Source organism: Bubalus bubalis, chromosome 6, assembly GCF_019923935.1.
Source record: "Bubalus bubalis isolate 160015118507 breed Murrah chromosome 6, NDDB_SH_1, whole genome shotgun sequence".
Classification (NCBI taxonomy): domain Eukaryota; kingdom Metazoa; phylum Chordata; class Mammalia; order Artiodactyla; family Bovidae; genus Bubalus; species Bubalus bubalis.
The window spans coordinates 107,598,756-107,626,694 of record NC_059162.1 but is presented as its reverse complement, the minus strand read 5'-3'; the positions used below and the strand labels follow the sequence as shown (position 1 = coordinate 107,626,694).

Below are 27,939 nucleotides of genomic sequence, written 5' to 3'. Positions count from 1 at the left end.
TGGTTTTATTTTCCAACGGAATCTTCTTTAATATAAAACAAAGATAAAACACATCTCAACGCTGCAATCTGCCAGCATGCCTTGTTTCTACAAGATGCATGCTAGTCCGTAAGATTAAGTAGCAAAGAGTCCTTAGGAGCATTTGATTGGGAGAAATAGAAAAAGCAGATCTTAGGGAAGCCTGGGCAAGGCCCACGGCTGAGACACATCCCCAAACACTAGAGCAGTCCTTGTCTTTTCAGATCCTCGTACGTCTTCTTATTCACAACATTCCCACTGGAGTCTTCATATTCTTCCTAAAAGGGAAGAAGGACTCCATTAAGTACAACTGCTGGGAGAAATATTTAGACCAGCCTCTGGGTACCTGAGCTCACCCTGGCCTGATTCCATGCCATTCATCTAAAACAGCCTTTCTCAACTGGGGTTCTGCTCTACTGCTCACAGCATCCATTAGACATCTAGAAAGATACCAATTATGACCGATCCTTGGGGATATTGTGAAAAATTGAGAAAATTGTGTATTCAAACCACTTTCTGTGTTTAAGATGAGGAACTCCGGCTGAGAAAGGCTCACTTCAGACATGGTTTTCAAATGGGCCCCAAGAACTCTAGGTTTCTACCTAAGAGGACACTATAGGGGATAAAGGCCAAGAGGACTGAGCTTCTCCACATTCAGAGGAGTTCTGCTTTTTCTATTTATTGGAGTTCTATGTTACAGCTTGAAAAGGGCTTTGCTGCTAAAGGAACACTGAACACCACTGACCTAAGAGGAAGCAGCTACCATATCTCACATACACACCACTCCTCATCTCTGAAATCTGCTGTTAGGGATGACCATCCCAAGACCAACAAGACGCCTCCCCACCCCATGAGCAAGCTCATCAGATGCTCTCCTCAAAGGAGATCTAACATATGACACAGATTTTCAGCCTCTTAACTTATGAATCCCGAGGGCAGGACAAGACACAGGCTACTTCTGCTTGCCACTTCAAAATTTCAATGGCAGAATATAACCCGTCGTTAAGACACAGATTTGAAGTCTGACACATGTAATATCACAAATAAATTAGGCTTTTCAAGTCAAGAGCTGATTAGAGACATTGTCACCCTACACTTCCTGCTGCAGTGAACCAGGGCCGTCTCACTCCCTTCTGCTCCGTGAGGGACTCTGTGCTTGACGTTACGCCTGATGCTACATAAGCACTCACCTCAGTGTCAGGCTGCCATCGTTCTGATGCCTTCTGCAGTTTCAGCTTGGCCCACACTGCCGGACAAGAAATGATCAGCAATCAGATTCCACTGAGTATCCATTGGGTACTGGGTATTATAACATATCCCTCATTAGGATCCCTCTGAGTGCCTGTCCTAAAGACATCTGCCTGCCCCAAATGGGAATTTTGGTTCTGGACTGCCTGTGGACAAACCCCTTTCATAGCAAAATTTACCACAATGTTTGCTTTGTTGCAAAATAAAAAGTTGGATCATATATAACCAAACACCTCTTAGAATTGAGAACTGATACTCTCAAAGGAAATAGAAGCTGAAGTTGAATAGTTCTATGAAGACCTACAAGACCTTTTAGAACTAACACCCAAAAAACATGTCCTTTTCATTATAGGGGACTGGAATGCAAAAGTAGGAAGTCAAGAAACACCTGGAGTAACAGGCAAATTTGGCCTTGGAATACGGAATGAAGCAGGGCAAAGGCTAATAGAGTTTTGCCAAGAGAACACACTGGTCATAGCAAACACCCTCTTCCAACAACACAAAAGAAGACTCTACACATGGACATCACCAGATGGTCAACACCGAAATCAGACTGATTATATTCTTTGCAGCCAAAGATGGAGAAGCTCTATGCAGTCAGGAAAAACAAGACCGGGAGCTGACTGTGGCTCAGATCATGAACTCCTTATTGCCAAATTCAGACTTAAATTGAAGAAAGTAGGGAAAACCACTGGACCATTCAGGTATGACCTAAATCAAATCCCTTATGATTATACAGTGGAAGTGAGAAATAGATTTAAGGGACTAGATTTGATAGATAGAGTGCCTGATGAACTATGGACGGAGGTTCATGACATTGTACAGGAGACAGGGAACAAGACCATCCCCATGGAAAAGAAATGCAAAAAAGCAAAATGGCTGTCTAGGGAGGCCTTACAAATAGCGTGAAAAGAAGAGAAGAGAAAAGCAAAGGAGAAAAGGAAAGATATAAGTATGTGAATGCAGAGTTCCAAAGAATAGCAAGAAGAGATAAGAAAGCCTTCCTCAGCGATCAATGCAAAGAAATAGAGGAAAACAACAGAATGGGAAGGACTAGAGATCTCTTCAAGAAAACTAGAGATACCAAGGGAACATTTCATGCAAAGATGGGCTCGATAAAGGACAGAAATGGTATGGACCTAACAGAAGCAGAAGATATTAAGAAGAGGTGGCAAGAATACACAGAAGAACTGTACAAAAAAGATCTTCACGACCCAGATAATCACGATGGTGTGATCACTCACCTAGAGCCAGATATCCTGGAATGTGAAGTCAAGTGGGCCTTAGAAAGCATCACTATGAACAAAGTTAGTGGAGGTGATGGAATTCCAGTTGAGCTCTTTCAAATCCTAAAAGATGATGCTGTGAAAGTGCTGCACTCAATATGCCAGCAAATTTGGAAACCTCAGCAGTGGCCACAGGACTGGAAAAGGTCAGTTTTCATTCCAATCCCAAAGAAAGGCAACGCCAAAGAATGTTCAAACTACCGCACAACTGCACTCATTTCACACATTAGTAAAGTAATGCTCAAAATTCTCCAAGCCAGGCTTCAGCAGTATGTGAACCGCAAACTTCCAGATGTTCAAGCTGGTTTTAGACAAGCCAGAGGAACCAGAGATCAAATTGCCAACATTCACTGGATCATCAAAAAAGGAAGAGAGTTCCAGAAAAACATCTATTTCTGCTTTATTGACTATGCCAAAGCCTTTGACTGTGTGGATCACAATAAACTGTGGAAAATTCTGAAAGAGATGGGCATACCAGACCACCTGATCTGCCTCTTGAGAAACCTATATGCAGGTCAGGAAGCAACAGTTAGAACTGGACATGGAACAACATACTGGTTCCAAATAGGAAAAGGAGTACGTCAAGGCTGTATATTGTCACCCTGCTTATTTAACTTCTATGCAGAGTACGTCATGAGAAATGCTGGGCTGGAAGAAGCACAAGCTGGAATCAAGACTGCCGGGAGAAATATCAATAACCTCAGCAATGCAGATGAAACCACCCTTATGGCAGAAAGTGAAGAGGAACTAAAAAGCCTAGAGGAGAGTGAAAAAGTTGGCTTAAAGCTCAACATTCAGAAAACGAAGATTATGGCATCTGGTCCCATCACTTCATGGGAAATAGATGGGGAAACAGTGGAAACAGTGTCAGACTTTATTTTTTTGGGCTCCAAAATCACTGCAGATGGTGACTGCAGCCATGAAATTAAAAGACGCTTACTCCTTAAAAAGAAAGTTATGACCAACCTAGATAGCATATTCGAAAGCAGAGACATTACTTTGCCAACAAAGGTCCGTCTTGCCAACAAAGGTCAAGGCTATGGTTTTTCCAGTGGTCATGTATGGATGTGAGAGTTGGACTATGAAGAAAGCTGAGCGCCGAAGAACTGATGCTTTTGAACTGCAGTGTTGGTGAAGACTCTTGAGAGTCCCTTGGACTGCAAGGAGATCCAACCAGTCCATCCTAAAGGAGATCAGTCCTGGGTGTTCATTGGAAGGACTGATGCTGAAGCTGAAACTCCAGTACTTTGGCCACCTCATGTGAAGAGTTGACTCAGTGCAAAAGACGCTGATGCTGGGAGAGATTGGGGGCAGGAGGAGAAGGGGACGACAGAGGATGAGATGGCTGGATAGCATCACCGACTCGATGGACATGAGTGAGTGAACTCCGGGAGTTGGTGATGGACAGGGAGGCCTGGCGTGCTGCAGTTCATGGCGTCGCAGAGAGTCGGACACAACTGAGTGACTGAACTGAACTGACTCTCAAAGGAAAAGTTAGTATGGTACAAAATATAGGAATTATTGGAAAAAGTGACCTTACTGTTTTAAAGGTCATAATAGAAGAGAAAGAGAATGCTATGCTTAGTCACTCAGTCATGTCTGACTCTGAGATCCCATGGACTGTAGCTCACCAGGCTCCTCTATTCATGGGGATTTTCCAGGCAAGAATAATGGGGTGGGTTGCCATACCCTCCTCCAGGGAAATCTTTCCAACCCAGGGATCAAACCCAGGTCTCTCGCATTGCAGGTGGATTCTTTAGCATCTGAGCTACCAGGGAAACTACTTGAGTGGGTAGCCTATCCTTTCTCCTGGGGAATCTTCCCAACCCACGAATCGAACCAGGGTTTCCTGCATTACAGGCGTATTCTTTACCAGTTGAGGTATCAGGGAAGGCCCAAGAGAACACTAGACATTGTCAAATACATCTACTTGAGGTCTGATGCATGTATTTCAAAAAATTCAGAGGAAAAAAAAAAAAACAGTGAAATATCATGGCCAAAGAGTTTGAAAGATAAGATGGCTCAATAAACACTGAAGACATTAGGAGAATAATTCTGACAGTTCAATTCTAATGAGCACGAAAAGGGAAAGACATCTACAGACACTACCGTAGCTCCAGAGGAAGGGATCAGACATGTGCAAAGACAGGACAGATACAAGACTAGGGAAAGAACAACTTAAACTTGTAAGAATGGTGTCTGGAAGGCGCACCCTTAGAACAAAGGGCTATGTGCAGCAGATGGGACAGGTCGCTGCTATGAAGGTAAGATGACAGTGAAAAGGAACAACTACTTGATTCTTATAAGCTTTCATATTTCTCATCACGTAGAACAATCTCTAAACATGACAAGATTAGAAGAAATATCCTATAGAGAAAGCTGAAGTCTAAGATGGGTGAAGAAATATTAATAGTAGATGAGACAATATATAAGTGCTGAAATCTTTTTAAATTAGCTGAAATCTTTTTAAAAACATATTCATTTGGCATGGGGTCTTAGTTGTGCCACACGGGGTCTCCGACCTTCACTACGGCGTGAGGGATCTTTAGTTGCAGCATGTGGGATCTAGTTCCCTGACCAGGGATTGAACCTGAGCCCCCTGCATTGGGAGCACGGATTCTAAGCCACTGGATCACCAAGGAAGTCCCTGAATTTCCTATTTTTGATGGAATAACCAATACGATAAAAGCTATAGACACAGGATATCATGGTTTTAGAAGTGATTGCTCTCACAGGCAATGTCCCGAGAATCCATGAAAATGTATCTCTCATGATACTGTCATAAACAAAATGATGATATCTGAACCTGATGCTATTAGTTTATTAGGGTTAGTAGACTTATACCTAGTGAATTTTGGTCAATTGTGACCAACCACCTAAATGAGAAATATCTTGTGAGAAGTTCCATAGGGCTCTTTCTTAGCTGTCTTTTGTTCAACTTATGATTTGTAAGTCTGGAACAATGGAATGATTAAAATAATGAATTCATACATCAAATCCTTCATTTAAGTTGAAAAAATAAAAAACTACTGTAACTTAAATAACAGTACTGAATCCCTCGTGCTAAAAATGCCAAAGAAAAACTTCAACAGAATGATGTAAAACAAAGACAAGGAAAGCCAGTCTGAGAGCTGTGCCAGCGGCTTGCTCCCTGCCCACTCCCACTAGGGCACACGTCTTTCCAGGTGCTCTGGAAGGAGCAATCCTGGTCTAACAAGGAGCTACTTTTGCTGCCAGTTACTGAAGCGACAGCTAACTGCACAACAGATGGAATCTGACCCAGCTGCACCTTCCTACCATCCTTCCCTGATATTAGAAATTGGGACACTGAGAGATTGAACTGCATGAAGGCAGGCTCTGAACACTGAAAAAGGTCATACAGGGCAAGGGCTGGAGTTGCTTTCGCTGTGAGCTAAGGCTTGAAAAGAAGACACAAGAAAGCGGAGAAGGCATACACACAGATGGAAGCACAGCTGGAAAAGCACCTTCTTCCTCAGGATGGAAGGACACGGAGTTAGGTTTTCAGGGGCTTTCTTCCTCATAGCCCCAAATCCTTAAGATGTCTAGTTTAGATGCTTTAAAAAAAAAACCCGAAATCCAAAAACGACACACGAAATCCAGGTTTAATAAAAAATAATTATTCTACCAATGTGAAATGAAGAAAAATTGCACATACTCTACAGAATAACAGAATTAACTTCCATTTAATAATGAATTGATTATACCTATATATTATAGCTGATTCATGTTCATGTGTGGCAGAAACCAATACAATTATTGGATAAAGCAATTATCCTTCAATTAAAAATAAATTTAATTAAAAAAATAATTAACAGATGCCTATTAGTACTGAGATACCTGAGATGAAAGTCTGTCAGGATCCTGCGGGAGTCAAGACGTCTGTAACTACCTATCTGTTACTGAAAAGTCTGAAAGGAAGCCCGAGAGTTAACCTCAGATACTTAAAAAGGAGGAATAGTCTCTGGGGAAAGAAAGGGGAAGGGAGGTGATGAAAAGAGAAAGCGATACTGAGATAGAAGTGAAACTATAAATGCTACACAAATGACCTGTAAGAGTCAAGGTAGGTCATGATGGGTGAAAACGATACACTGTAGCAAAGATGTGGCAATAACAATATGAGAGAAACTGATAAGCCTAGACATCTGAACAAGGAGATAAATACTGAAAACAATATGGATAACATTTTGAATCATGAACCTGCCAATAATATTCTGGAAAAATTTTTTTTCTTTTCTAAAAGTTTGTATCACTAAAGAGAAAATTTATAAAGTTTCTTTATGAAATGTCCTTATTGATCAACTCAAAAACATCTACAGGGGTAATTTAAAATAAGGCAGTACAGGATTATGGGAAGAGAAAAGACTGTGGTAGAACAGACATGTGACTGACCCCTGGCTTTCTTTTCTTATGGTACATGACCTTTAAAGACTTACCTCATTTTTCCTCTTCTGAAAGTGTGGGTGATCTTCTACCTCACTGATTGCTCTGAAGATTAAATGAGTGTAAAAATCTCCCATTTGCCTCGCATATACCAAGCATCTGGTATATGGTAGCTAGCAACAGGAAGATTAAATTTCAAATGAAAGATAAAAGTGACTTCGGATCTCACACCTTAGACTCTGTAGAGGAGCCCACAAGCGAAGCTGACGATGATGGCAGCTTATGCTTTCTCACTGATACATTCTACATTGTGGTCAGGCATGCTGTAGCACATTACCTATATTATTTCACTTAATATATATATTATCTCATTTGAGACAACTCTCTGATGTAGATATACTATTAACTCCCACATTTGATAGATAAAGGAAACCAAGGCACTAAAAGACATAACTTGCCCTGTGTCCCCTAGCCAGGAAGTAAGTGGCGGAGCTACGATCTTGACCCTATATCCTCCAGAGTCTGCACTGTTAGGAATGTGGTTTTGAACCAACTTTACCCTTGAAGAAGACCAGATGAAAACATAAAGAACTTAAGGGAATCCATCAACAAAGTCCTTGGGTAAAAACAACATGACAAGACATAATGGGGGTGAAAGCTACTGTGTATAAAATGAGTAAGCTACAAGGACACAACACAGGGAATTGAGCCAATATTTTAAAGTAACTATAAATGGAGTATAATCTTAAAAATTTTTAGTCACTACATTGTATGCATGAAAATTATATAATATTTTAAGTCAACTACAATTTTTTAAAAGAGAAAAAAAGGAGATAATGGGATTCTGAAAGCAGAAAAACCACTTTTTGTAAACAAGGTGATAAGAATATTGATATAAGATTAAACAGTCTACTGAATCATTATGAGTAAGATGTATAGAATTTACTGTTTCAGATCATCAATATAATCACCTCCTATAAATAACTCAACAGAATGACACATATTAATGACAGATAACAGAAATTAGTAGTAGAAATAAACTGTTAGATGAAACATTAAAGTTAGAAATGTTAGAAAAATACCTGTATTGGGGAGGGAGGAGGGAGGAGGGTTCAGGATGGGGAACACATGTATTCCTGTGGTGGATTCATTTTGATATTTGGCAAAACTAATACAATTATGTAAAGTTTAAAAATAAAATAAAATTAAAAAAAAAAGAAAAATACCTGTATGAAAGGAATAGATTCAAATTTACTATATAATCTTTGTGAGAAATCTAACAAGAAAATGAGAAATCTAACAAGAAAACAAGGAGTTAAATACTAGATCAATTAATACACTGAGTGTAAAGAGCTCATCTGTATACAAGGATGAATATTGACAACTAGGGTAAAAAAAAGAGCCCACATTTGCTGCCAATATTTGATAACTGGGGAAATGGTCTATTACAGTAGAACAAACAAGCTATCAGATAACAGGAATTTCAAAAACCAAATGGGAGTGATCAATAAGGTTACAATGTAATACTGAGTTTATGTGGCTCAAATAACACAAAACTGGCAGAAATGCAAGACACGAAGTTTAATTACAACTGGAATCAACATGTCCATACCAGAATTCAAAACAAAGAGACATTAAGTATGAAAACTACTGAATAGGAGGAAATATTTATAAATGGTATGACTGATAAAGGGTTACTATTCAAAATACGTAAACAACTCATACATACAGCTTAATAGAAAAAAAAACAAAAAAACAACCTGGTTAAAAAATGGGCAGACAATCTGAACAGGAATTTTTCCAAAGAAGACATACAGATGGCTAACAGGCACATGAAATCACCAGGCTCAGTATCACCAACTGTCAGAGAAATGCAAATCAAAACCACAAAGAGGCGTCACCTCACACCTGTCAGGATAGCTGTCATCAAAAACACCACAGATAACAAATACTGATGAGAATGTAGAAAAGTGATTCCCTTACACTGTTAGTGGGAGTGTAAACTGGTGTGGCCACTATGGAGGATAGTATGGAGGTTCCTCAAAAAACTAAAAACAGAACTACCATATGATCCAGCAATTCCACTCCTGGGTATATAACAGAAGAAAACAAAAACACTAATTTGAACAGATACATGTACTCCCAACATTCATAGTAGCATTCTTTACAATAGTCAAGACAGGGAAGCAACCTTAATGTCCATCAACAAATGAATAAAGGAGATGTAGTGTGTGTGTGTTAGTTGCTCAGTCGTGTGCAACTCTTTGTGACCCTATGGACTGTAGCTGCCAGGCTTCTCTGTCCATGGGATTCTCCAGGCAAGAATACTGGAGTGGGTTGCCATTACCTTCTCCAAGGGATCTTCCTGACCCAGACATTGAAGCCAGGTCTCCTGCATTGCAGGCAGATTCTTTACCATCTGTGCTACCAAGGAAGCCCAAAAGAAGATGTGGTATATACAGATAGATAGATATACATGCACACACACACACAATGGAATACTACTCAGCCATAAAAAAGAATGAAATTGTGCTATATGCAACAACATGATGGACCCGGAGGGCATTATGCTTAGTGAAATAAGTGAGGCAGAAAAAGACAAATACTATGTATTATCCCTTATATGTGGAACCTAAAAAATAAAACCAACAAATGAATATAACAAAACAGAAACAGATTCACAGATACAGAGAACTTGTGGTTACCAGTGGGAAAGGTCAGGGTGGGGGTGATGGGAGTGGCACGATAAGGACAGGGGATTAAGAGGTACAAACTGCAATGTATAAAACAAATAAGCTACAAGGATATGTGTTACAGTACAAGGAATATTGCCAATATTTTATAAGTTTTTTTTTCCCCCTGCGTGACTTGGAGGATCTTAGTTCCCAGACCAGAGGCCAAATCTGGGCCCTCTTGCAGTGAAAGCAGGGAGCCCCAGCCACTGGACTGCTAGGGAATTTCCTAGTATTTTATAACTTTAAATGGAGCACAATCTATAAAATTTTGAATCACTGTTATACATCTGAAACTAATACAATATCAACGTATCTCCAAAAAAAGTAAGTTTTTGAACAAAGTAACAAGATCAAAGAAAGTATTAATAGGAAAAAGGAAATAGTAAAATGCAGAATAAAAATATTGAGTTTTCTACTTTGTCATACTAAATCAAGGAATCATATGGGCTATAACTAGAGAGTCTTCTCAGAGTAGTCCCTTTCTATGAGAAAGTGATCTCCATCTAAAGTTTCAAATGACAGAAGAGAATGTAGCCCGTAATCAGATTGACTTTACTACATAAGTATGGTTTTGAATCCTAAATCTGACAAATGTCTGAAAGCAACGCAAAAAGCACATCTTTTATTTATGAATGTAAAAACAAAACTTCTAAACAGAATTCTAACAGGATAAATAACTACATTAAAAAAAAACTACTACTCAGAATGAAATAATTCAGAAATGCTGTTTTATCCGAGCCTGATCAAAAGTAGTAAAAATGTTGTCACCTTTCTTTTGTGGAATGTGATAATAAAATCATAAGCCAACCTTAAAATGAGTGAGGCTGCATCACATGGTCTTTAAAAACAGCATTCAGGCAAGGAAGACTTATTGCCTGCTTCTATTTAACATTTAAGATTTAGGGGTAATGCTTAGGAAAAATAAATACATGAAATAAAATTAATTAAAACATGTTTTTGCAGTTGAACCTGATTGTAAGCCTAAAATAATGTAAGGTATTACATTACATTACAATATCAATGTATCAAGTAATAAATCAACTCAGGCAATTTGCAGGACATATTTAAGAAAATACGACCCCTCCCGCCCCACCCAATCATTATCTATTTATTAGCTATATGTAGCTAGAAAACAAATCTAAAAATGTGAGAGCATTCAAAATGCAGTATTATGATTCTATGAAATTTCATTACTATTTTAATTTCCTCCAAACAGAGTGAAGGGCAAAAATGAGAAGAGGCTAACTGGATAATCTGATATATTTTAATTCTGATCAGAGGAACTGTATGATCCTGACTTGTAAATGCATAAAGAGACCAAACAGCAAAAAGGAGTCCCCAAAGTTTACCACACTCGAGAAACTCAATGGAAGAGTCCCTGGAACTCATGGGTTAAGTCAGGGATTGGGGAACTCTTTAGAAGGTCACTTCTACTTGGCTTTACCATGGAGGATTTGAACCCCAGAGGTGGAAGCCAAATCAGTTAGCTGACCAGGCAGCAGAGTAGTGTGATATGCTAAGAGGCAGTGCCTGAAACTTAGCAAAGTGGAGTGGTAAAATTCTTTTCCTAACACTCTAATCCACTGACAGTGAAAACATGACCAAAAAAAGAAATAAAACTGTGAGGAAGATGGAAAAATCTATCATGGCCAGGTAGCCAGGAAGCCTGAGGTTCCTGGGAGCTTCAACAACACATTCCTGGACACACGTTGCGCTTGGCTTTTTCTCTGAGAGGTATTTTGCTGACATGTTGCTGTGTATCTGCCCTGTCACCTCAGAATAAGCTTACCAAGATCACTTCTATTTCTTCCTTTGTATCTGCATTTCTTAACACAGTAAAATCAATTCAGAAAATACACATACACTCATTCACTCAAATCTTGCATACGCAGGAGTTCACAGACCCCAGTTAAAAGCAGTTTCATACTCAGCACAGAGCTCTTCTCAAGGGGGAAAAAATCAGTACTCCTGGCTAATCCATCCCTTGAAAAAGCAATAAATATAGGACTGTAGTAGTCTGTATGTACCCACAACCTGCTGCCCTTAGGCCTGGACACACGACAATACTGGACAGTGAATGTAGCTCTGGCCTCGGGAACAATAAATAATTACTTACAGGAGACCGCGTCTTCAATCTGTGTCACATTAGCAAAGTGGGCAGTATTTGGGATGCCCAAACACCTCATGCCGTGAGCATGGCGCCATTCCTGGGAGAAGAGAAGCAAGAGGACAGCGTGAAATAGACTGGACATACAGCACTAACCCCATCCTACGCAAAACCTTCCCTAATCCTTTGCAAAAGGCCCCACCTAAAGGCAGCGTTCCCTTTGAGGTGCCTGTCTGTAGACAGCTGGCTATGACTGAAAGAGGCAGTTACTTGAAAGCAGCACTGTATGTTTGCCTCCCTGGGCAGGTTTATAAAACCTAGATCCACACAAAATCTGTGTCAAGACCACAACTCTAACTCATCACTTACCTCCTATGCACCCCCCACCACCAGCATGTGTAAGCATTACTGATGGCAAGTCAGTGTCCTCTTTAGAAGTAAAGGAGAAGACTGTTCATCAGGTACAAGCAAGGACACGAAAGAGACCAGGGAGGGATGCTGATGCAATGACAGTATGGCTCAGGGGTGGCAGATGGCATGGGCCCTGGATGCCAATTCCAATTCACTGGAGGTGGTACTGAGAAAGATTTAGAGACTACTGGAGTTTGGCAGAAAAGACCCCAGAATCAGTAATATGCACATCTGAGGAAGAGAAAGAGGAATTCACATACATTCTCCATTCTTGGCTACATCTAGCATGTCTTCTATTCTGTAAAATTTCCCTCCAAGTACTGAGAACTGAAGGCAGAAACAAAACAAGGGTGAATTCACTTACTGGAGTACCACCCAGTTAATGCCTTCTCTCAAGAATAGCTTGATAAATGTCATCCTCTTTTTTTTTTTCAAGAGGCAAAGGCCCATTTAAGACCCACAGAAGGAGGTGGTCAGCCCTTTCTTTGGTACTAAGTACTAGCAAGAGGAAAGAGAAATGACCAAGGAGTCAGAAAGGCAGAGAGAAAGAGCAAGCAAGAGAAAATGGAAACAAGGTTCAAATAGTGGAATGCCTCCAGAAACTGTCTCAGGGGCTACCCAAGGCTGGCACTGCTGCCAGAAGCCAAATGCCCCACGCTGGACTCTATGTCCACTCCTTCTCTGATTCTCTTTCGCTCTGGACGCTAGGGATCCTCTCAGGCTGCTCCTATCCTCTTCTCTAAAAGACTCATGTTTCAAGCTTCCACATCCAGGAGAAGCGCCGAATTTCTTACAGCAAAGTGCCTCTGGAAGGCCTTAGGACCTCGGTAGGTATAGTTTCCACAAATCTCACAGTTATAGTTGATATTTAGGCCATGAAGCTTATACAACCAGTAAGGAATGGGCTAAAAGAAATCAGACAAAAAAAAACCAGTATTAGACCAGTGTCTGTATCTGCTGCCAAAATGAGAGAAGGGGGAAAGGTGGCAGCGGGGGACTTACTTTGCCATCCCAGCCCAGGGGCAGGTTTTTGGGGTTGTAAATGATCTCATTCTCTTCATCTTCACTTTCACTCTCACTGATCTGCTCTTCCTCTTCCTCTTCCCGCTCTTCTCCAGTTCTTGCCTGCTTGCGTTGCACATTCTCATGAGTGAGATGTCGCTGCTCCTATGTCAGGGCCATGAATGAAAAGGGAGGTGAGAGAAGAGTGCAGAACAAGAAGGGAAATTTCTTATTTTCCTACAACCGTTGTTGATCCTTCACTTTTAAGGATCAAGTTTTCTTTCTTGCAGAACAAAAGGAAAGTCTTGCTTTCAAATAGAATTCCTCTTCAGCAGACCTTTCCTGATCTTAAAGGAAAAATGCAAAGAAAAAAAAAAAGGAAAAAGTTAAACCTAGCATTTGCCGAGGTCACTCATCTGAGGCCACAGACCATCGCAGAACAATAGAAGTCTTTTCTCTTCTGTCCCTAAACCGTTCCCTGAACCAGTCTTCTTTTCTCTTTCCCACTGTTACCACCCTCACCAAGGTGACAACGTTCTAACTTGCCCCGAGTCTGTCCTCACTCCAGTCTAGCTTCCATGTTATCCCCAGATTTATCTGCTGGAGAAAACCAATCTCGTGGCACACTTTGCTTAAAAAAACTTTAATTTGCTTTCTGCTACTTAAAGGACAGGGTCCAACCTCCCAACATACAATAACTTTCCAAATTTTTCTCTGACTACACCATGCCTCACCAGACATACCCAAGGACAATGGTTTGTTTTCTCATTATTTCCTTTCACAGTAATTTTACCTTCATGCTTGCTGTTTCCTCTACCTGGATCATCTTAATCTCCCTCTTTCTACTTAGAACACCCAATCTCAAAGTATTACAGTAAACATCACATTATATGGCAGTTATCTGTAGCCCTCAGTCACAAACTGGGCTTTTCAAGGGTAAAAGGCTATGTCACATTCACGACTGTACTCAAAGATTTAGCATAATATCTGGAAACCAACAGGTGTCAGTAAATGGTGAAGTAATGGTAAAAATAATACCAATTCATAACAAGATCAACTTTTGGAACTCATTTTGGCTGGAACTCCAAGGAGAATAGTGCCACCTCCTGGCAGGGAAAGCAAAATGCTCTCAAAGGTAGGAGAAGTTGTGGGCACACCTTATGTCAGGGGCACAGATGAGCCTCGCATTCGGCTTCAAAAGACAGGCAACTCAGTCTGCTGCCCACACTCAGTCCAGTTCAGTCACTCAGTCGTGCCCAACTCTTTGCGACCCCATGAACTGCAGCACGCCACACCCCCCTGTCCATCACCAACTCCCGGAGTCCACCCAAACCCATGTCCATCAAGTCGATGATGCCATCCAGCCATCTCATCCTCTGTTGTCCCCTTCTCCTCCTGCCCCCAATCCCTTCCAGCATCAGGGTCTTTTCAAATGAGTCAGCTCTTCACATCAAGTGGCCAAAGTATTGGAGTTTCAGCTTCAGCATCAATCCTTCCAATGAACACCCAGGACTGACCTCCTTTAGGATGGACTGGCTGGACCTCCTTGCAGTCCAAGGGCCCACGCTAGCACAGTCCTAGTTCAGTGTGGAGAGTATAAGTATCCCACGTATCCAATGTCTGGCTAATCCCTTTTATCCAAAGGAGTTGTAACAGCGGGATCCAACAATGACTCTAGTTTTATGAGTTATTAATGCATGGTCATCAAACAAGGGCAAGAGACAAAGACATGCGGACCAGCTATCTGCACCAGAGCTACCCACTCACTCAAAGCACCGTGTGAGCATCTGTAAAGGAAAAGGCTCTGAGAGCAGGTGAAAACTACACAAAGCAGACACTCAGAAAGGCTGGTCCTCTCTGCAGGACTCCCAGAGACACTGATCATCTTCCACCTTCTCCTCCCTGAAAGAGAATCATTTTCTTCTGCTCCTCCCCCAACTTTCTCTAAGATAAGCATCTTGGTCGGGTAGGCCTTTTTGTACCTGTAACCCCCTTCAGCTTCTTCTTGAAAGAATACTCAAGGAGCAGCTCACAGCCAGTTCTGTACCACTAACCTCCAAACCTAACAAGCTCTGCACAACCCTGTGAACATGTAAGTTACACCTTTTCAGAGTAAGTCATTCATGAAGAGCTGCTGTTGTGGGCACACCTTATGTCGGGGGCAAAGATTAGTCTCAGTCATCTTCAGGGACTGGCAACTCAGACGGCTGCCCACAATTGCACAGTCCTAGTTCCCTGTGGAGAGTGTAAGTATCCCATGTATCCAATGTCTGGCTAACCTCCTTTTATCCAAAGCAGGTGTAAAAGAGGGAGCCAACAGATGACTCTAGTCATATCTTATTTGCCTTTTGAGTGTTTGCTTCCTGGGTCACCCCTGGCTATATTCTGGAGCTCAGGGAAGGAATCTGGATTCTACACTGAGTGGGGGTGGTGGAGGGGAGGGAGTCTACTCTCCCACCTAGCCTCAGGGCATTGGGCAAACTTAGGAACGTCACCTAACAACAGAACAGGACCTCAGCGAAGGGCTAAGTACCCTGGGAGAACACAATTTTCTGCTGAAGTAGTTTGATAGATACTTTTTTTTCTTGTAATCCTAAAAAATGTCCTACAAGTTCATAGCTCTCTTACTTCCACAACTTGGAGCATTTACAGCCCTCAGCAGAGTCACTTACCCCAAGAATCTCTACATATTCGTATATCTGGGCTTCAAGGAAAGCAATGTCTTTGTTCCTCTCAGTGTCTCTGGAAATAAGAAGCAAACTGTATCACTCAAGGGTTCTTTCACCCAATGCCATGTTCTCTATATCTGGGAATATTTATTCCATAGGTGCATTTAAAATTACAAGCATAAGAGAAATACCACGTTGTGAAAGCAAATGTTCTGTTCAGCTCAGGACTTGCTGATATTTATTTTTTTATTTAAAAAATATTTTTGGCCATGCTATATGGCTTGCAGGATCTTAATTTCCCAAGCAAGGATCAAACCCAAGCCTAGTGGAAGTGAGGAGTCTAAACCACTGGACCGCCAGGCAATTCCCCTGAGATCATTTCTTAGAATGCATAGAAGCTTCCTCTTTGACCTCATTCTAGAGAGTGAAAGGCATATCCAGGTATTTAAGTTCCTATCAATTTCCTATACAAAGGAAATGCGGTACAGAAGGGCAAGCTCTGGAACAGGCAGACTTGGGCCCAAATCCTGACCTTGCTACTTAGTAACTGTGAGATAACAGGTATAACTTTTCTAAGTCCTTATCTGTCAAAGATGAGGATAACAAATACTTTTCAAGGTTGTTTTGAGAATTAGCAAAACCACATATAAAAAAAATACCCTGTACAAGCATGTGGCTTAGGTACAGATTCAACTGTTATTAGCAAAAATGCACTTGGATGAACATTTTTGAACCAACTTATGCTCTATAACCTACAGAAGTAACAAAAGATATCTGGGGCACAGTTTCAACTTTGGAGACGTCACCCACTCTCAGACACCTGAGTACACTGTCCTTGGTTTATAATAACAATGAGAGAACTGTCTGCCATTAGCAGAGAAAAAGAGCAGACTGGAGCTTGATGGATAACTAGCGGTAATAAAATGGGCTTTAAAATTTGTGATGTGGTACGAACTCTGCACGGGAATAAAAAGCTTAAAATGTAAGCAGAGGTGCCCCTCTCCCCCCGCACTCACCGCTTGGTGCCCTTTGTCTTGGGATTTTTGGCAAACAGGGAGGTGTCAAGTGACTCGAGGGACTTTCCTTTGGTGCTGAATAGCCTCTGGGCTCGCTCTTCTAGGGTCCTAAGGAGACACAGGGACAAAGGATTTCAGGATTACTTTCCCATCTAGGCTTGCTTCTCTTTGCAGTGTGGAGAGAAAGAATGGAACTGAAGCCACTTAGAAGATTGTGAAACTCAAAGTAAACGAGACACTTCTGACAGAAAAATCAGTCTCTTACCCGCCACACTTCAGGCCTAAAGCTAGGAGTGCAGATTTCAATCTGTCCAGACCCAGGGAGGCCAACTCCTATATGAAAGAAACAAGTTACAATTTTATATAAATAGACTTGGAGAAACAACAAATGCTCAAACTTAGGTTTGCAGGCTGGTGTGTGGGTGTTCCTAAAACAGTGGGAAGACCACACATTCCATAGCCAGTCTCCTAGCAGGATGCTCCAACTCTCCAAACGACCGACTCTGTGGTTAAGTTCATACGTAACCATACTGGCTGTGTTCCACTACTTCCACTATAGCTTAAGATGGTTAATTTTTAGTTAACAGTGTTCAAAGAAACTGGATAAGCTTTTTTTTTCTTTTCATCTTTCTACATTCTTCGCAGATGCTTATCTTGAGGACTGGTGTCTTATCGTAATAAGTCTATAGCGTTAGGAGATCAAGTGACCCCTCTGAGGCGTGAACAGGCAAGACCAGCACAGGCTAAAGAAAACATACCTCCCAGGAGGAGAATGCAGAGAGGTCAAGATGGGCTCCAGCATGGGTCAGGGCACTGCTTGTCTCTTTCTGGAAAAACAATACGATGTTTATTAAGACCCAGGATTAGAACAAAGGCAAGGGAGTCATCTAAATCACAGGCGTACCTTGGAGACATTATAGGTTCGGTTCCAGACCACTGCAGTAGAACAATTAACACAGTGAAGCGAGTCCTACGATTCTTCCTGGTTTCCCAGTGCATACAAAAGTTATGTTTACACTATACTGTAGTCTATCACGGAGAAGGCAATGGCACCCCACTCCAGTACTCTTGCCTGGAAAATCCCATGGACAGAGGAGCCTGGTAGGCTGCAGTCCATGGGGTCGCCAAGAGTCTGATATGACTAAGCGACTTCACTTTCACACACTGGAGAAGGAAATGGCAACCCACTCCAGAGTTCTTGCCTGGAGAATCCCAGGGGTGGGGGAGCCTGGTGGGCTGCCATCTATGGGGTCGCACAGAGTCCGACACAAATGAAGTGACTTAGCAGTAGCAGCAGCAAGACAACGCACATGTCTTAGTTAAAAAACTTTATTGTGAAAAAATGCTAACCACCATCTGAGTCTTGGTAGTAATAAAAATCAAAGACCACCATAACAAAACAAAAAGTGGCAATAATAGACTTGCCTAATGCAGGGAGTTGCTGCATTTGTTAAAAAAATAAATGAACCATCTGAGAAGTGCAAGAAAGCAAAGTGCTGTAAGACGAGGTGTGCGTGTACCAGGCGCTGGGTAGCCCCTTATAAACATGTATGAATGAGAATCAAATGCCTATAAGAGCAGAGCAAAGAGAAAAAAAAAAAACAAACACCAACTAAAACTAGATGGTCCAATTCTCCCAGAGATTTCAGAAAAAATTCATGTTTGTTCCCAGGAATGAAAATATAAAATAACGATTTCTAGCACATAATTATATCAGTCTTTGGTCAGTAGGAACCACAGAGCAGTAATGATAAGGTTGGTGAAAATGCTGGGCCCAGCCAATGGCAAGTGAGCCCTGACAAATCTCTTTCCAAAGTACACAGAGAAAACTCAGCATACTTGGCAGAGAACACCTCCTGGCTACAACTGATCCCAAGGGACCAGCACCCGAAGGCCTAAAGCAGAGGCTCAAAATTAAAGTAAAATAGTTTACTTCCCTGGAATGTCCTCCACCCAAACCCCCACTGAAGCTCACCGGCCATCCAGGAAAAGTACCATTTTCCCACTTCTTCTCAAACTCATTCTGAATTTTCCCAAAAAGTTCATTCTGATCTTGGAGAGGCTTCACTCTATCTGTGTAATCCTGAAGGTATTCAAGCAACATCTCCAGATATCTACAGAGGAATAAGTAATATAGAGACAGCAAGGTTTCTATTTCTGATATACTGTTATGCCCTATAAGATATACTTATAACTCCAGTGATACTAGTCTTTTAAAGGAATAAAAATGAGCTTACAATTGGCTTTCTTCTAATATGTCATCTTGATTTTGACCTTTCCTATCTTCTTTCATCCTCAAGATACAATTCCAAATACTACAGTCTTAACTCACAAATAAGAAAGATTTCAGGTAAAAAGAAAATCAGAAAATAGAGGAAGGCAGATTACTAACTAGGGGCACAACAACACAAACAAAGCGTAACATCTATACATCAGACCCAGGCACCTCTGAGAAAGTTTAATTTTTTCCCCACTCTGCTCAACTCCAAAGACAGAGGCACCAGGATGGGAGACTTCCTTCTACAATGAGACAAAATTAAGAACAGTATGGACCTAAGATCACAGATGTGCCCACAGACACATTTTCTTCCAGAGCCAAAGTATTATGATTTTATTTTTTAACTACTCTTTTATTTTTTTGGTTGCACTGGGTCTTCACTGCTGCAAGGGCTTCTCTAGCTACAGCAAGCAGGGCTACTGTTCGCTGCAGTAAACAGGCTTCTCATTGTGGTGGCTTCTCTTGTTGCAAAGCGTAAGCTCTAAGCACATATGCTTCAGCAGGTGCAGCACGCAGACTCAACAGCTGTGGTGTGCGGGCTCCAGGGCACCCAGACTCACTAGCTGCGGCACCTGGGCTCTGGAGGGGGGCTCGATACTTATGGTACAGGGGCTGCTCCATGGCATGTGGAATCTTCCAGGACCAAGGATCAAACCTGTGTCCCCTGCATTGGCAAGCGGATTCTTATCCACTCTACAACCAAGGAAGTCCCAAAGTATTATGATTTTAAAAACGTTATCTTGGAAGTCATTCATGTATGCCTTTCATGAAACAAAACTCAAAACTGCCCTCAAATCTTCTTGTTAAAATAATCTTCTAGTCACATTCAGTAGAGGCCTGGAAGCTAATAATGCCTACCTCTTGTACTCGGCATTCTTCCTTTCTTTAGGAATGTCAAACAACTGGTCAAAGATGGACAGGTAAGTGATATAATCCAGCTTCTGAAAAGAGAAAAGAAATGACAAGAGATTCAGTTAGCTGTTTGCACCAAGTTACAACATAATTTCCAATAAATGAGATCAAAATTGAGCCTAACAACATAATCTCCAATAAATGAGATCAAAATTGAGCCTAACAAAGTTAACAAAGCCCAACTCACTTTAGCCTTTTTTTTCTCCTACCATTTAATTCCTACATTAACTGGGTGTTAATTCCACTGGACTGAGTAGAATATGAGACACATAATTAGCCTGGAAAAATACAGATCAAGTCAATAAACCATAGGCTAAAAGAAACACCTGTTCAACATTACTACATACCAGGCACTTGTTTAAAGACTGACATCCACTACCTCTTAAATAAGGAATATGTCGTTTTTTTTCCCTCATTCAATCACTTATTGATGTCCTGGAAGGTGTCGTTTTTTTTCCCTCATTCAATCACTTATTGAATATCTTTGGACCAAGTGCACGGATACACATGAGAACAAGACAGATGCAGCAGGATTGGACTCATGGAGCTTATATAGCTGAGACAACTTTTGGGACATGTCCTTACAATTCCAAGAGGAATTTCATCACATACTTCCTTGCAACTTTCCTGAGGCTGTCACATTAAATCTCATCTCTTATGGTAAGTTATTTTTAGGTATCTTTTTAAAGATATTAAATAGTCATTCCTGGAAGAGATTATGTTTTTGTATCTTTATGTACCTACTACTATATGTACCTAACACAGATGCTGCATGTGTATTTGGGAGTTTTAAAAATTTATTTTTACAAAAGCAAAATAGGCTTGTTGTAATAATAAAACAAAATTTACTAGTAAGTAAAACAGACTTATTCATTCACTGTAGAAACCTGATCTTCACTTTGAAAATGGTTTCCTTCCAAGAAAGCACATCACCATTTTAATATTTACGTTAATAGTTCCAGAACAGAAGGAAGACACTCTGTTTCATGTCTAGTAGCCCCGGCCCAGTGTCCTGACTCACCCTGAGAATCAGAGCCACCCTCTCCTATCCTGGGTCTCACCTCAGAGGCCTTCAGGTTAATGTATTTGAGGTAACAGTCATGAAGATCCAGGTAACGACCATATCCCTCTTCATCTGTGAACTCCACCAAATCTGAAGCAATCAGAGGTATTAGTGATTCAGGTACTAAAGACCACTTTCTTGGACCTGGCCTTTCAAGTAGACTGCACAGCTTCATAATGCAGCCCTTTACCCAAATACCCTCTCTGTGCTCACAGAGTGAAACAGGCCTCAGCCAATGCATTTAAGTTGGACAAGCACAAAATGAACATTGTGCCCAATGCCAATTTAGGATGACAATCTAGTCCAAACTTTAGTCTAACAAAGAGAATATCAGTAGGAGAACCCCGCTATACATTTCTGTAGGGCCATTTTCCAGGGATCTGAGGGCAAATCTGAGCTTTGTTATTTACCTGTACTTCTGTTGGTGTTGGAGAGAAGCAGTAAACCCTACTTACTTTGTGCTTCTTCACTTGGATTCTCTCGCGCCTTTAGGAGTTCCTCAAATTCCACTGACATTGGAACACAGATCTGATGGGAAAAAAGAGAAAAGCTCAGGTGGATTTTTCAACATAAAAGTTGCAATATCACAGAATGGGCTATATAGAAAGTTGGATTTCTAATGCTTTACTTGGCTTGGATTTTTCATTAGGAGTTTACTTCTGTTTTCCAATACCTTGCTTTTTCCTTTGCTTTCTGTCATTGCTTAACTAAAATTTGCTAAAATAACATTCACAAAAGTTCAAATAACATAAAAAGACACAACGAAAAAAAAAAATCAAGGTCCCCCCTTTAATAATTCTCCTGCAAGGGAGTTCTCTGGTGCTCCAGTGTTTAAGATTCTGCACTTACAATGCATGGGGCATGAGTTCGATCCCTGATCAGGGAACTAAGATCCCACATGTCTTAAAGAGCACTCCCACCCCCTGGGCACCAACCTGGCTCCACCAAAAAAAATTGTACTGCAAATAGATAACCAGTGTCTACAGACTATTTAAAAAATGTTTTAATGTCAGCCATTCTCAAACTTTGCTGCACATTAGAATCACCTGCTATTGCTGCTAAGTCACTTCAGTCGTGTCCGACTCTGTGCGACCCCATAGATGGCAGCCCACCAGGCTCTCCCGTCCCTGGCATTCTCCAGGCAAGAATACTGGAGTGGGTTGCCATTTCCTTCTCCAACGAATGAAAGTGAAGTTGCTCAGTTGTGTCCAACTCGTAGGACTGCAGCCTACCAGGCTCCTCCGTCCATGGGATTTTTTAGGCCAAGAGTACTGGAGTGGCTTGCTACTGCCTTCTCCTGAGAGAGAGTGCTAAAAGCCCTGACATACTTGATACCAATTAAATGAGAAGTGGGGGGAGGTATCAGCACTTTTTAAAGACCCTCAGATTCAAATGCACAGCAAGATTTGGAAACCATTCCTCTGTGAGTTTATATATATGTATTTGTGCAACCATAATACAGGCAAATGACAAGATTATTACTTTGCTTCTCACATAACTGGATTTATTTTTTTCCCCCTTAGTACATGCTGGAATAAATTTAACCATTTATTCTGCATCACTTTTCTACCAGAGCTGGGATAAGGTTACACACCAAAATGGTACTCACGTCTTCTCTCTTGGTTAGCAAAAGACTGAATACTCTACCTTCCAAAGGGAGTGAGGAGACATTTATGTACCTCCGCTAAGTAGCCTCTCCTGCCTAGTATTTTCAGTCTCTTATTTTTCTACCCATTCCTTTACATATAGACACCTTCCTATCTTCCTCCTGCTTCTCCTCTCCTTTTTCCTGCCAGTCTTTCAAATGCATGTTAAAACACTACACACTACAGTTTCCCCATTATTTACGAGTACTCCCTGTGACCGGATTTCCCAGATTTCCACTCCCACCACTTCTACTGAGCGGCAATCCTGGCAGTTACCAATCAGGAACAGCAGATACCAGTCACTTCCTTTCTGAAGCTCATTTGCTGAGCTCCCATAAGACATGACCTGGAGCTGCCAACTGACCTGTGCTGGAGGCTTCCCAGGCCCCCTTTCCGTGAGGTGCCTTACTGTGAGTGCCCCAAGGCACGCAGAAGCTGCCAGTCTCCCTTCACACTCTCTCTCCCTCCCAGAACTCTAAGATTCACGGCTTCAACCATCAAGTCTATGTGCTAATTCTCAAGCCCCAATCACTAACTTCAACTGTCATAGGACACTTCTACCTAGGTATATCATCACCCGAAAATCTACATACATAAAAATCCACTTTCAGTGCAAATGGGTTCTTTCTTCCTTATTTCTATCAAGGTAAAAAACAACTTTTCAGTTACAGAGTCATAAACGCTCAGTGCAATTACTGACCCATCTCTCCACTTCTACAGCCATGCCTCACTTCCCCTTTCCCCTGGAATTCCTTTGGTCAGTTGTGCAAGATGTTTAATGAGTTCTCAACAACTGAGATGTAATCCCTGCTCCTTATAATTTTACAGTACAGTGGGGCAGACATTCATTGTCAGAGAACATGACAAGATCATAAAGGAAGGAAGGATTAACTGGGATTAACTAGGAGTGAGAAAGACTAGGAAGCAATTTTCATGAAAGAGTTGGTCTCTGGGCTGAATCACGAAGGGGTAATGATCAATGGACGTGAGTAAAGCTTCTCTGTGTTAGTCGGTTCCTCCAGGCAGCAGATTTCAAGATAGGAACACAAGTGGTTTACTGGCCAGTGGGGTGGCAGGGGCAGGAGGAGAGGGATTACCAATGAAAGATAAAAAGGAAAGGACTTCCCTGGTGGTCCAGTGGTTAAGACTCCATGCTTCCAATGCAGGGGACACAGTTCTGATTCTTATTCGGGGAACTAAGATCCCATGAACTATGAAGTGTGGCCACCCAAAAAAAAAAAAAGGAGAGAGCGAGCAGGATGGAAGGATGGAGCAGGGAGAGCCTAGACCATGATGCAAAATCTCACTGGAAGTCTCACACTGGGCAGAAATAACCAGGCTGTGACACCCCCACCCCCCCTACTGTGTTCAGTCACTGGTTAGGGGCTGCCCAAGAGTATGTGTGCTCTGTCGCTTCAGTCGTGTCCGACTCTTTACGACCCCATGGACTGTAGCCCGCCAAGCTCCTCTGTCCATGGGATTTCCCAGGCAAGAGTACTGGAGTGGGTTCACATGTCCTCCTCCAGGGAATCTTCCTGACCCAAGGATTGAACCTGCAGCTCCTGCAGTGCAGGCAGAGTCTTTACCACTGAGCCACCAGGGAATCAGCAGGCAGCTTCTTTACCATGAGAGCCACCTGGGAAGCCCAGGAAGAGAATGGCTTTAGCTTAAAGCTGAGTGAAATTCTGAAAGAACTTGGAGTTGCAGGATGTCACCTAACTACGCTGCTTATAGCTAACTGGTAAGTTCCTTTTTGAAAGGACATCTGAATGGCAATCTCCATTTTCCTAACACATGTCCTTTGTATACTCTTTGGACAGGTCTGGAGAAAAAGCTTTGCAAGGTCATACCTCATTTGGGTGCTTCCGGTGGAATTCTTTTATTTGTTTGAGTCTATTATAGAATTCAGCAAACTCATTGGGTCCTGAAATGGCATTGAGCTCCTCTTTTCGTAACCTGCAATTTCAGAAAAAAATCCAGAAAACACGGAGCACAAAGTCAGTCCTTTAACCATGGCCCCTCAAAAGCAGTAATTGCTGGACTGAATGAGACTGTCACTTACCCATCCTTGTCGTCATACAAATCCCTCAGATTCCCACTGACTTCCATATACCTCTGAAAGGCAAACACAAATCCATCAGAATGAAGCAATCGGTCCGTACAACTGAGACCCAAGCAACCAACAAGGGCTCTCTAGTCAAATCTCAGGAAAACTTCAAGAGATGTGGTGTTAAAAGTTCTTATGCTTCCTTAACAGACAACACTGGCTCCTAGCTTATTTTTAAAACAGGTCACTCTGAAGATTATCTAAGAAATGTGTTTTGAGGGGTGGCAGAGTTCCCATATTTAACTTTCCCTAGAAGAGTCATGGGCTTCCCTGATGGGTCAGTGGTACAGAATCTGCTTGCCACTGCACAAGACGTGGGTTGGATCCCTGGGTCGGGAGAAGGAAAAGGTAATCCACTCTAGCATTCTTGACTGGGAAATCCCATGGACAGAGGAGCCTGATAAGCTACAGTCCATTGGGTTGCAAGAGTCGGACACGACTTAACACCTAAACAACAATAGAAGTATTGTAAAAGAGAGCCATGTAAGAGTCACCCTTTGGAAAACAGCAGTTCCCATCAAACACTCTCAAAGATAAAAGGGTAGTCCAAATTGACTTTCACTATTTCAAAAGGCTTGGCTAAAGAATGCTCAGGATAAGTAAAACACTACACAGCTTCCTCTGGATTCAAATTTAGAATGGCACAAGTACATAGCCCATTCTCCAAAACTTTTGGGACCAGATGTGCTTCAGAATTTGGAATTTTTAAGTTCAGGAAGGTACTACATGAAATAAAATATCCCTAGTGGGATCTGGAAAACACATTAATTAGTTCTTCAGTGAAAGTTACGTTATTTATTAAATGGGATGCTGCTGCTAAGTCGCTTCAGTCGTGTCCGACTCTGTGCGACCCCATAGACGGCAGCCCACCAGGCTCCCCCGTCCCTGGGATTCTCCAGGCAAGAACACTGGAGTGGGTTGCCATTTCCTTCTCCAATGCATGAAAGGGAAAAGTGAAAGTGAAGTCGCTCAGTCGTGTTCGACTCTTCGTGACCCCATGGTCTGCAGCCTACCAGGCTCCTCCATCCATGGGATTTTCCAGGCAAGAGTACTGGAGTGGGGTGCCATAAAGACCATAAAAAACCTCTCATCTGATCAGATCAAGTCAGATTTTTGCCACCAAATAATTTCCAAAACAAATTAAAAAATCTTTTGTTTTCAGAGTACTTTGGATTTGGGAATCTAGATAAGGGATTAGGGGCTTGTTATATTTATCTACCCTAAATCAGAAACTCTGATTAGGGTCTTTTATTCTATTCTGGGGGAGGAGGAGAGTACATTCTAAGCCCGAGGCATTGACACCTCATAACTACTCTTCGCACATCCATGGGACACAGGATGCTATAAAGGAGATCTTCTCTAGTAATTAAAAATGAGTAAGAGTTCTCCATTCGGAGAAGAGAGTAAGGGTGGTTAAGCATCCTTAGGTTTGGCAGCGCGCGTACATTCGGCAGGCATACAAACCCCTCGAGTGGCCAATCGGCTACCTTTGTCTCCGCACCCCCTCCCTCCTCCTCCAGTCCATCGTGCCCAAAGAGAAGCGGACAGCGGGACACTCACATCTTGCATGGCCCGTGTGCGGTGGTCAGAATTGATCTGGTCCCGGAGCTGAAGAAAGGCAAACGGTGACATATACGCTGTTAGTCGGAATTCTGGAGTTGGGAAGGCCGCCCGAGGGCGGAGCTTACCCGCTCGGGTCTTAGCGGCCCAAGCAGAGGCCACTGGGCGCTAGGCCCCGGGGAAAGGTTACCTAGGCCTGAGCTCGGGGAGGGAATCCCCTCGAAGGGCTCGGGGCGGGGCGGGTCTGAGGGCTGAAAAAAGCTCTGAGGTTAAACCCGGGCAGGGGGCCCGGCCTTACGGTAGCCCTTGCCCAGGCCCACTCACCGTGGACTTCTTAGTGAGCATCTCTTTGGCCATGACATCCATAAGCCGTTCCTTCTCCTCATGATAGCGCCGCTGCTGCTCCAGAATCGTTTCCATCTTCCCCCCTCCTCCTCCCCCGCCGCCGCAGTCACTGCCGCCCCAACTCAAGCCAGACCACCAACACGACCGGAAACAACCCCTGCCGCCTTGCGCGCCCGCGCCCGCAAGTTACGAGTCCGGCGGCACCAAAACTCCGCGGTTGCCGGAAGTTCCTCGGGGACTCGAGGAAAAGTGAGCACCGCTAGAGACCCAGTCCGGGCTATGGAGACTGCTGCAGTGCCCCCTGCTGGCCGGAGGTGTGTGGCGCAATACCGAACGATTTACAGGTGCCTCTAGGGGGCACCTATTCTTGCCTGGAGAATCCCAGGGACGAGGGAGCCTGGTGGGCTGCCGTCTATGCGGTCGCACAGAGTCGGACACGACTGAAGTGACTTAGCAGCAACTTAGCAGCTAGGGGGCACACAGAAATCCACCAGCCTGGCGTTAAGGAATCTGACCTGGCCGGCGGGGACTTCCCTAGCTGTGCGGCCGGGCGGGTAGGGACCTGGACTGAGTAGCTGAGGAGCACGGATGGGAGCTGAAGAACCGGAACTTGAGTCTCCAGCTCAGTGTGACCTGTGACAACGTTTTTCCCTCAGTAAAATGGGGATGATCACGGGTTTTTTTTTTACTTTCTTCTTTTCTTTCTCCTTCCCTTCCTCTCTTTTTGATATGTGGAAACAGGTTAACCTAATTGTCTATCAGAAGTGCTGCGTGAGTGCTAAGTCGCTTCAGTCATGTTCGATTCCTTGCGACCCTATGGACCATAACCCGCCAGGCTCCTCTGTCCAAGGGGTTCTCCAGGCAAGAATACTGGAGTGGGTCTCCATCCCCTCCTCCAGGGGATCTTCCCCACCCAGGGATCAAACCCACATCTCTTATGTCTCTTGCATTGGCAGACGGGTTCTTTACCACTAGTGCCACCTGGGAAGCTCAAGGGACTGGTTAAATAAAATATAGTGCATTCAAGCAGTAAAATACTATATAACTGGAAAAAAAAAAAAAAAGAATGAAACAAGTCTATATGCCCACATCTAGCTGGAGAAATGAAAATCTATGTCCATATGTGCAGACTTTC

The 27,939-nt window shown here is 42.5% G+C and overlaps 1 protein-coding gene across 1 annotated transcript; it reads right to left on the bottom strand.

The window, feature by feature from the left end:
* Nucleotides 1–26,987, bottom strand: SF3A3 (splicing factor 3a subunit 3). Its single transcript, XM_006077550.4, has 17 exons — nt 26,784–26,987; nt 26,460–26,507; nt 24,855–24,907; nt 24,643–24,748; nt 21,602–21,674; nt 21,145–21,236; nt 20,030–20,112; nt 18,869–19,007; nt 17,652–17,720; nt 17,159–17,226; nt 16,894–17,001; nt 15,881–15,950; nt 13,209–13,373; nt 13,001–13,111; nt 11,805–11,895; nt 1,209–1,264; nt 1–296 (listed from the first exon to the last, which is right to left on the bottom strand). Exons 1-17 carry the CDS (start codon nt 26,877–26,879, stop codon nt 219–221), a joined length of 1,506 nt encoding a protein of 501 aa, XP_006077612.1. The 5' UTR covers nt 26,880–26,987; the 3' UTR covers nt 1–218.
* Nucleotides 26,988–27,939: the final 952 nt, after the last annotated feature.

Excerpts from the sequence above, each read along its gene's own strand:
- SF3A3 (XM_006077550.4), bottom strand. The coding sequence starts at position 26,879 with ATGGAAACGATTCTGGAGCAGCAGCGGCGCTATCATGAGGAGAAGGAA. Across the intron at positions 13,374-15,880 it reads AATATGTAGAGATTCTTGGG|GAGCAGCGACATCTCACTCA; the intron begins GTAAGTGACTCT and ends GCCCTGACATAG. Across the intron at positions 1,265-11,804 it reads GATTGAAGACGCGGTCTCCT|TGTGGGCCAAGCTGAAACTG; the intron begins GTAAGTAATTAT and ends CTTGTCCGGCAG.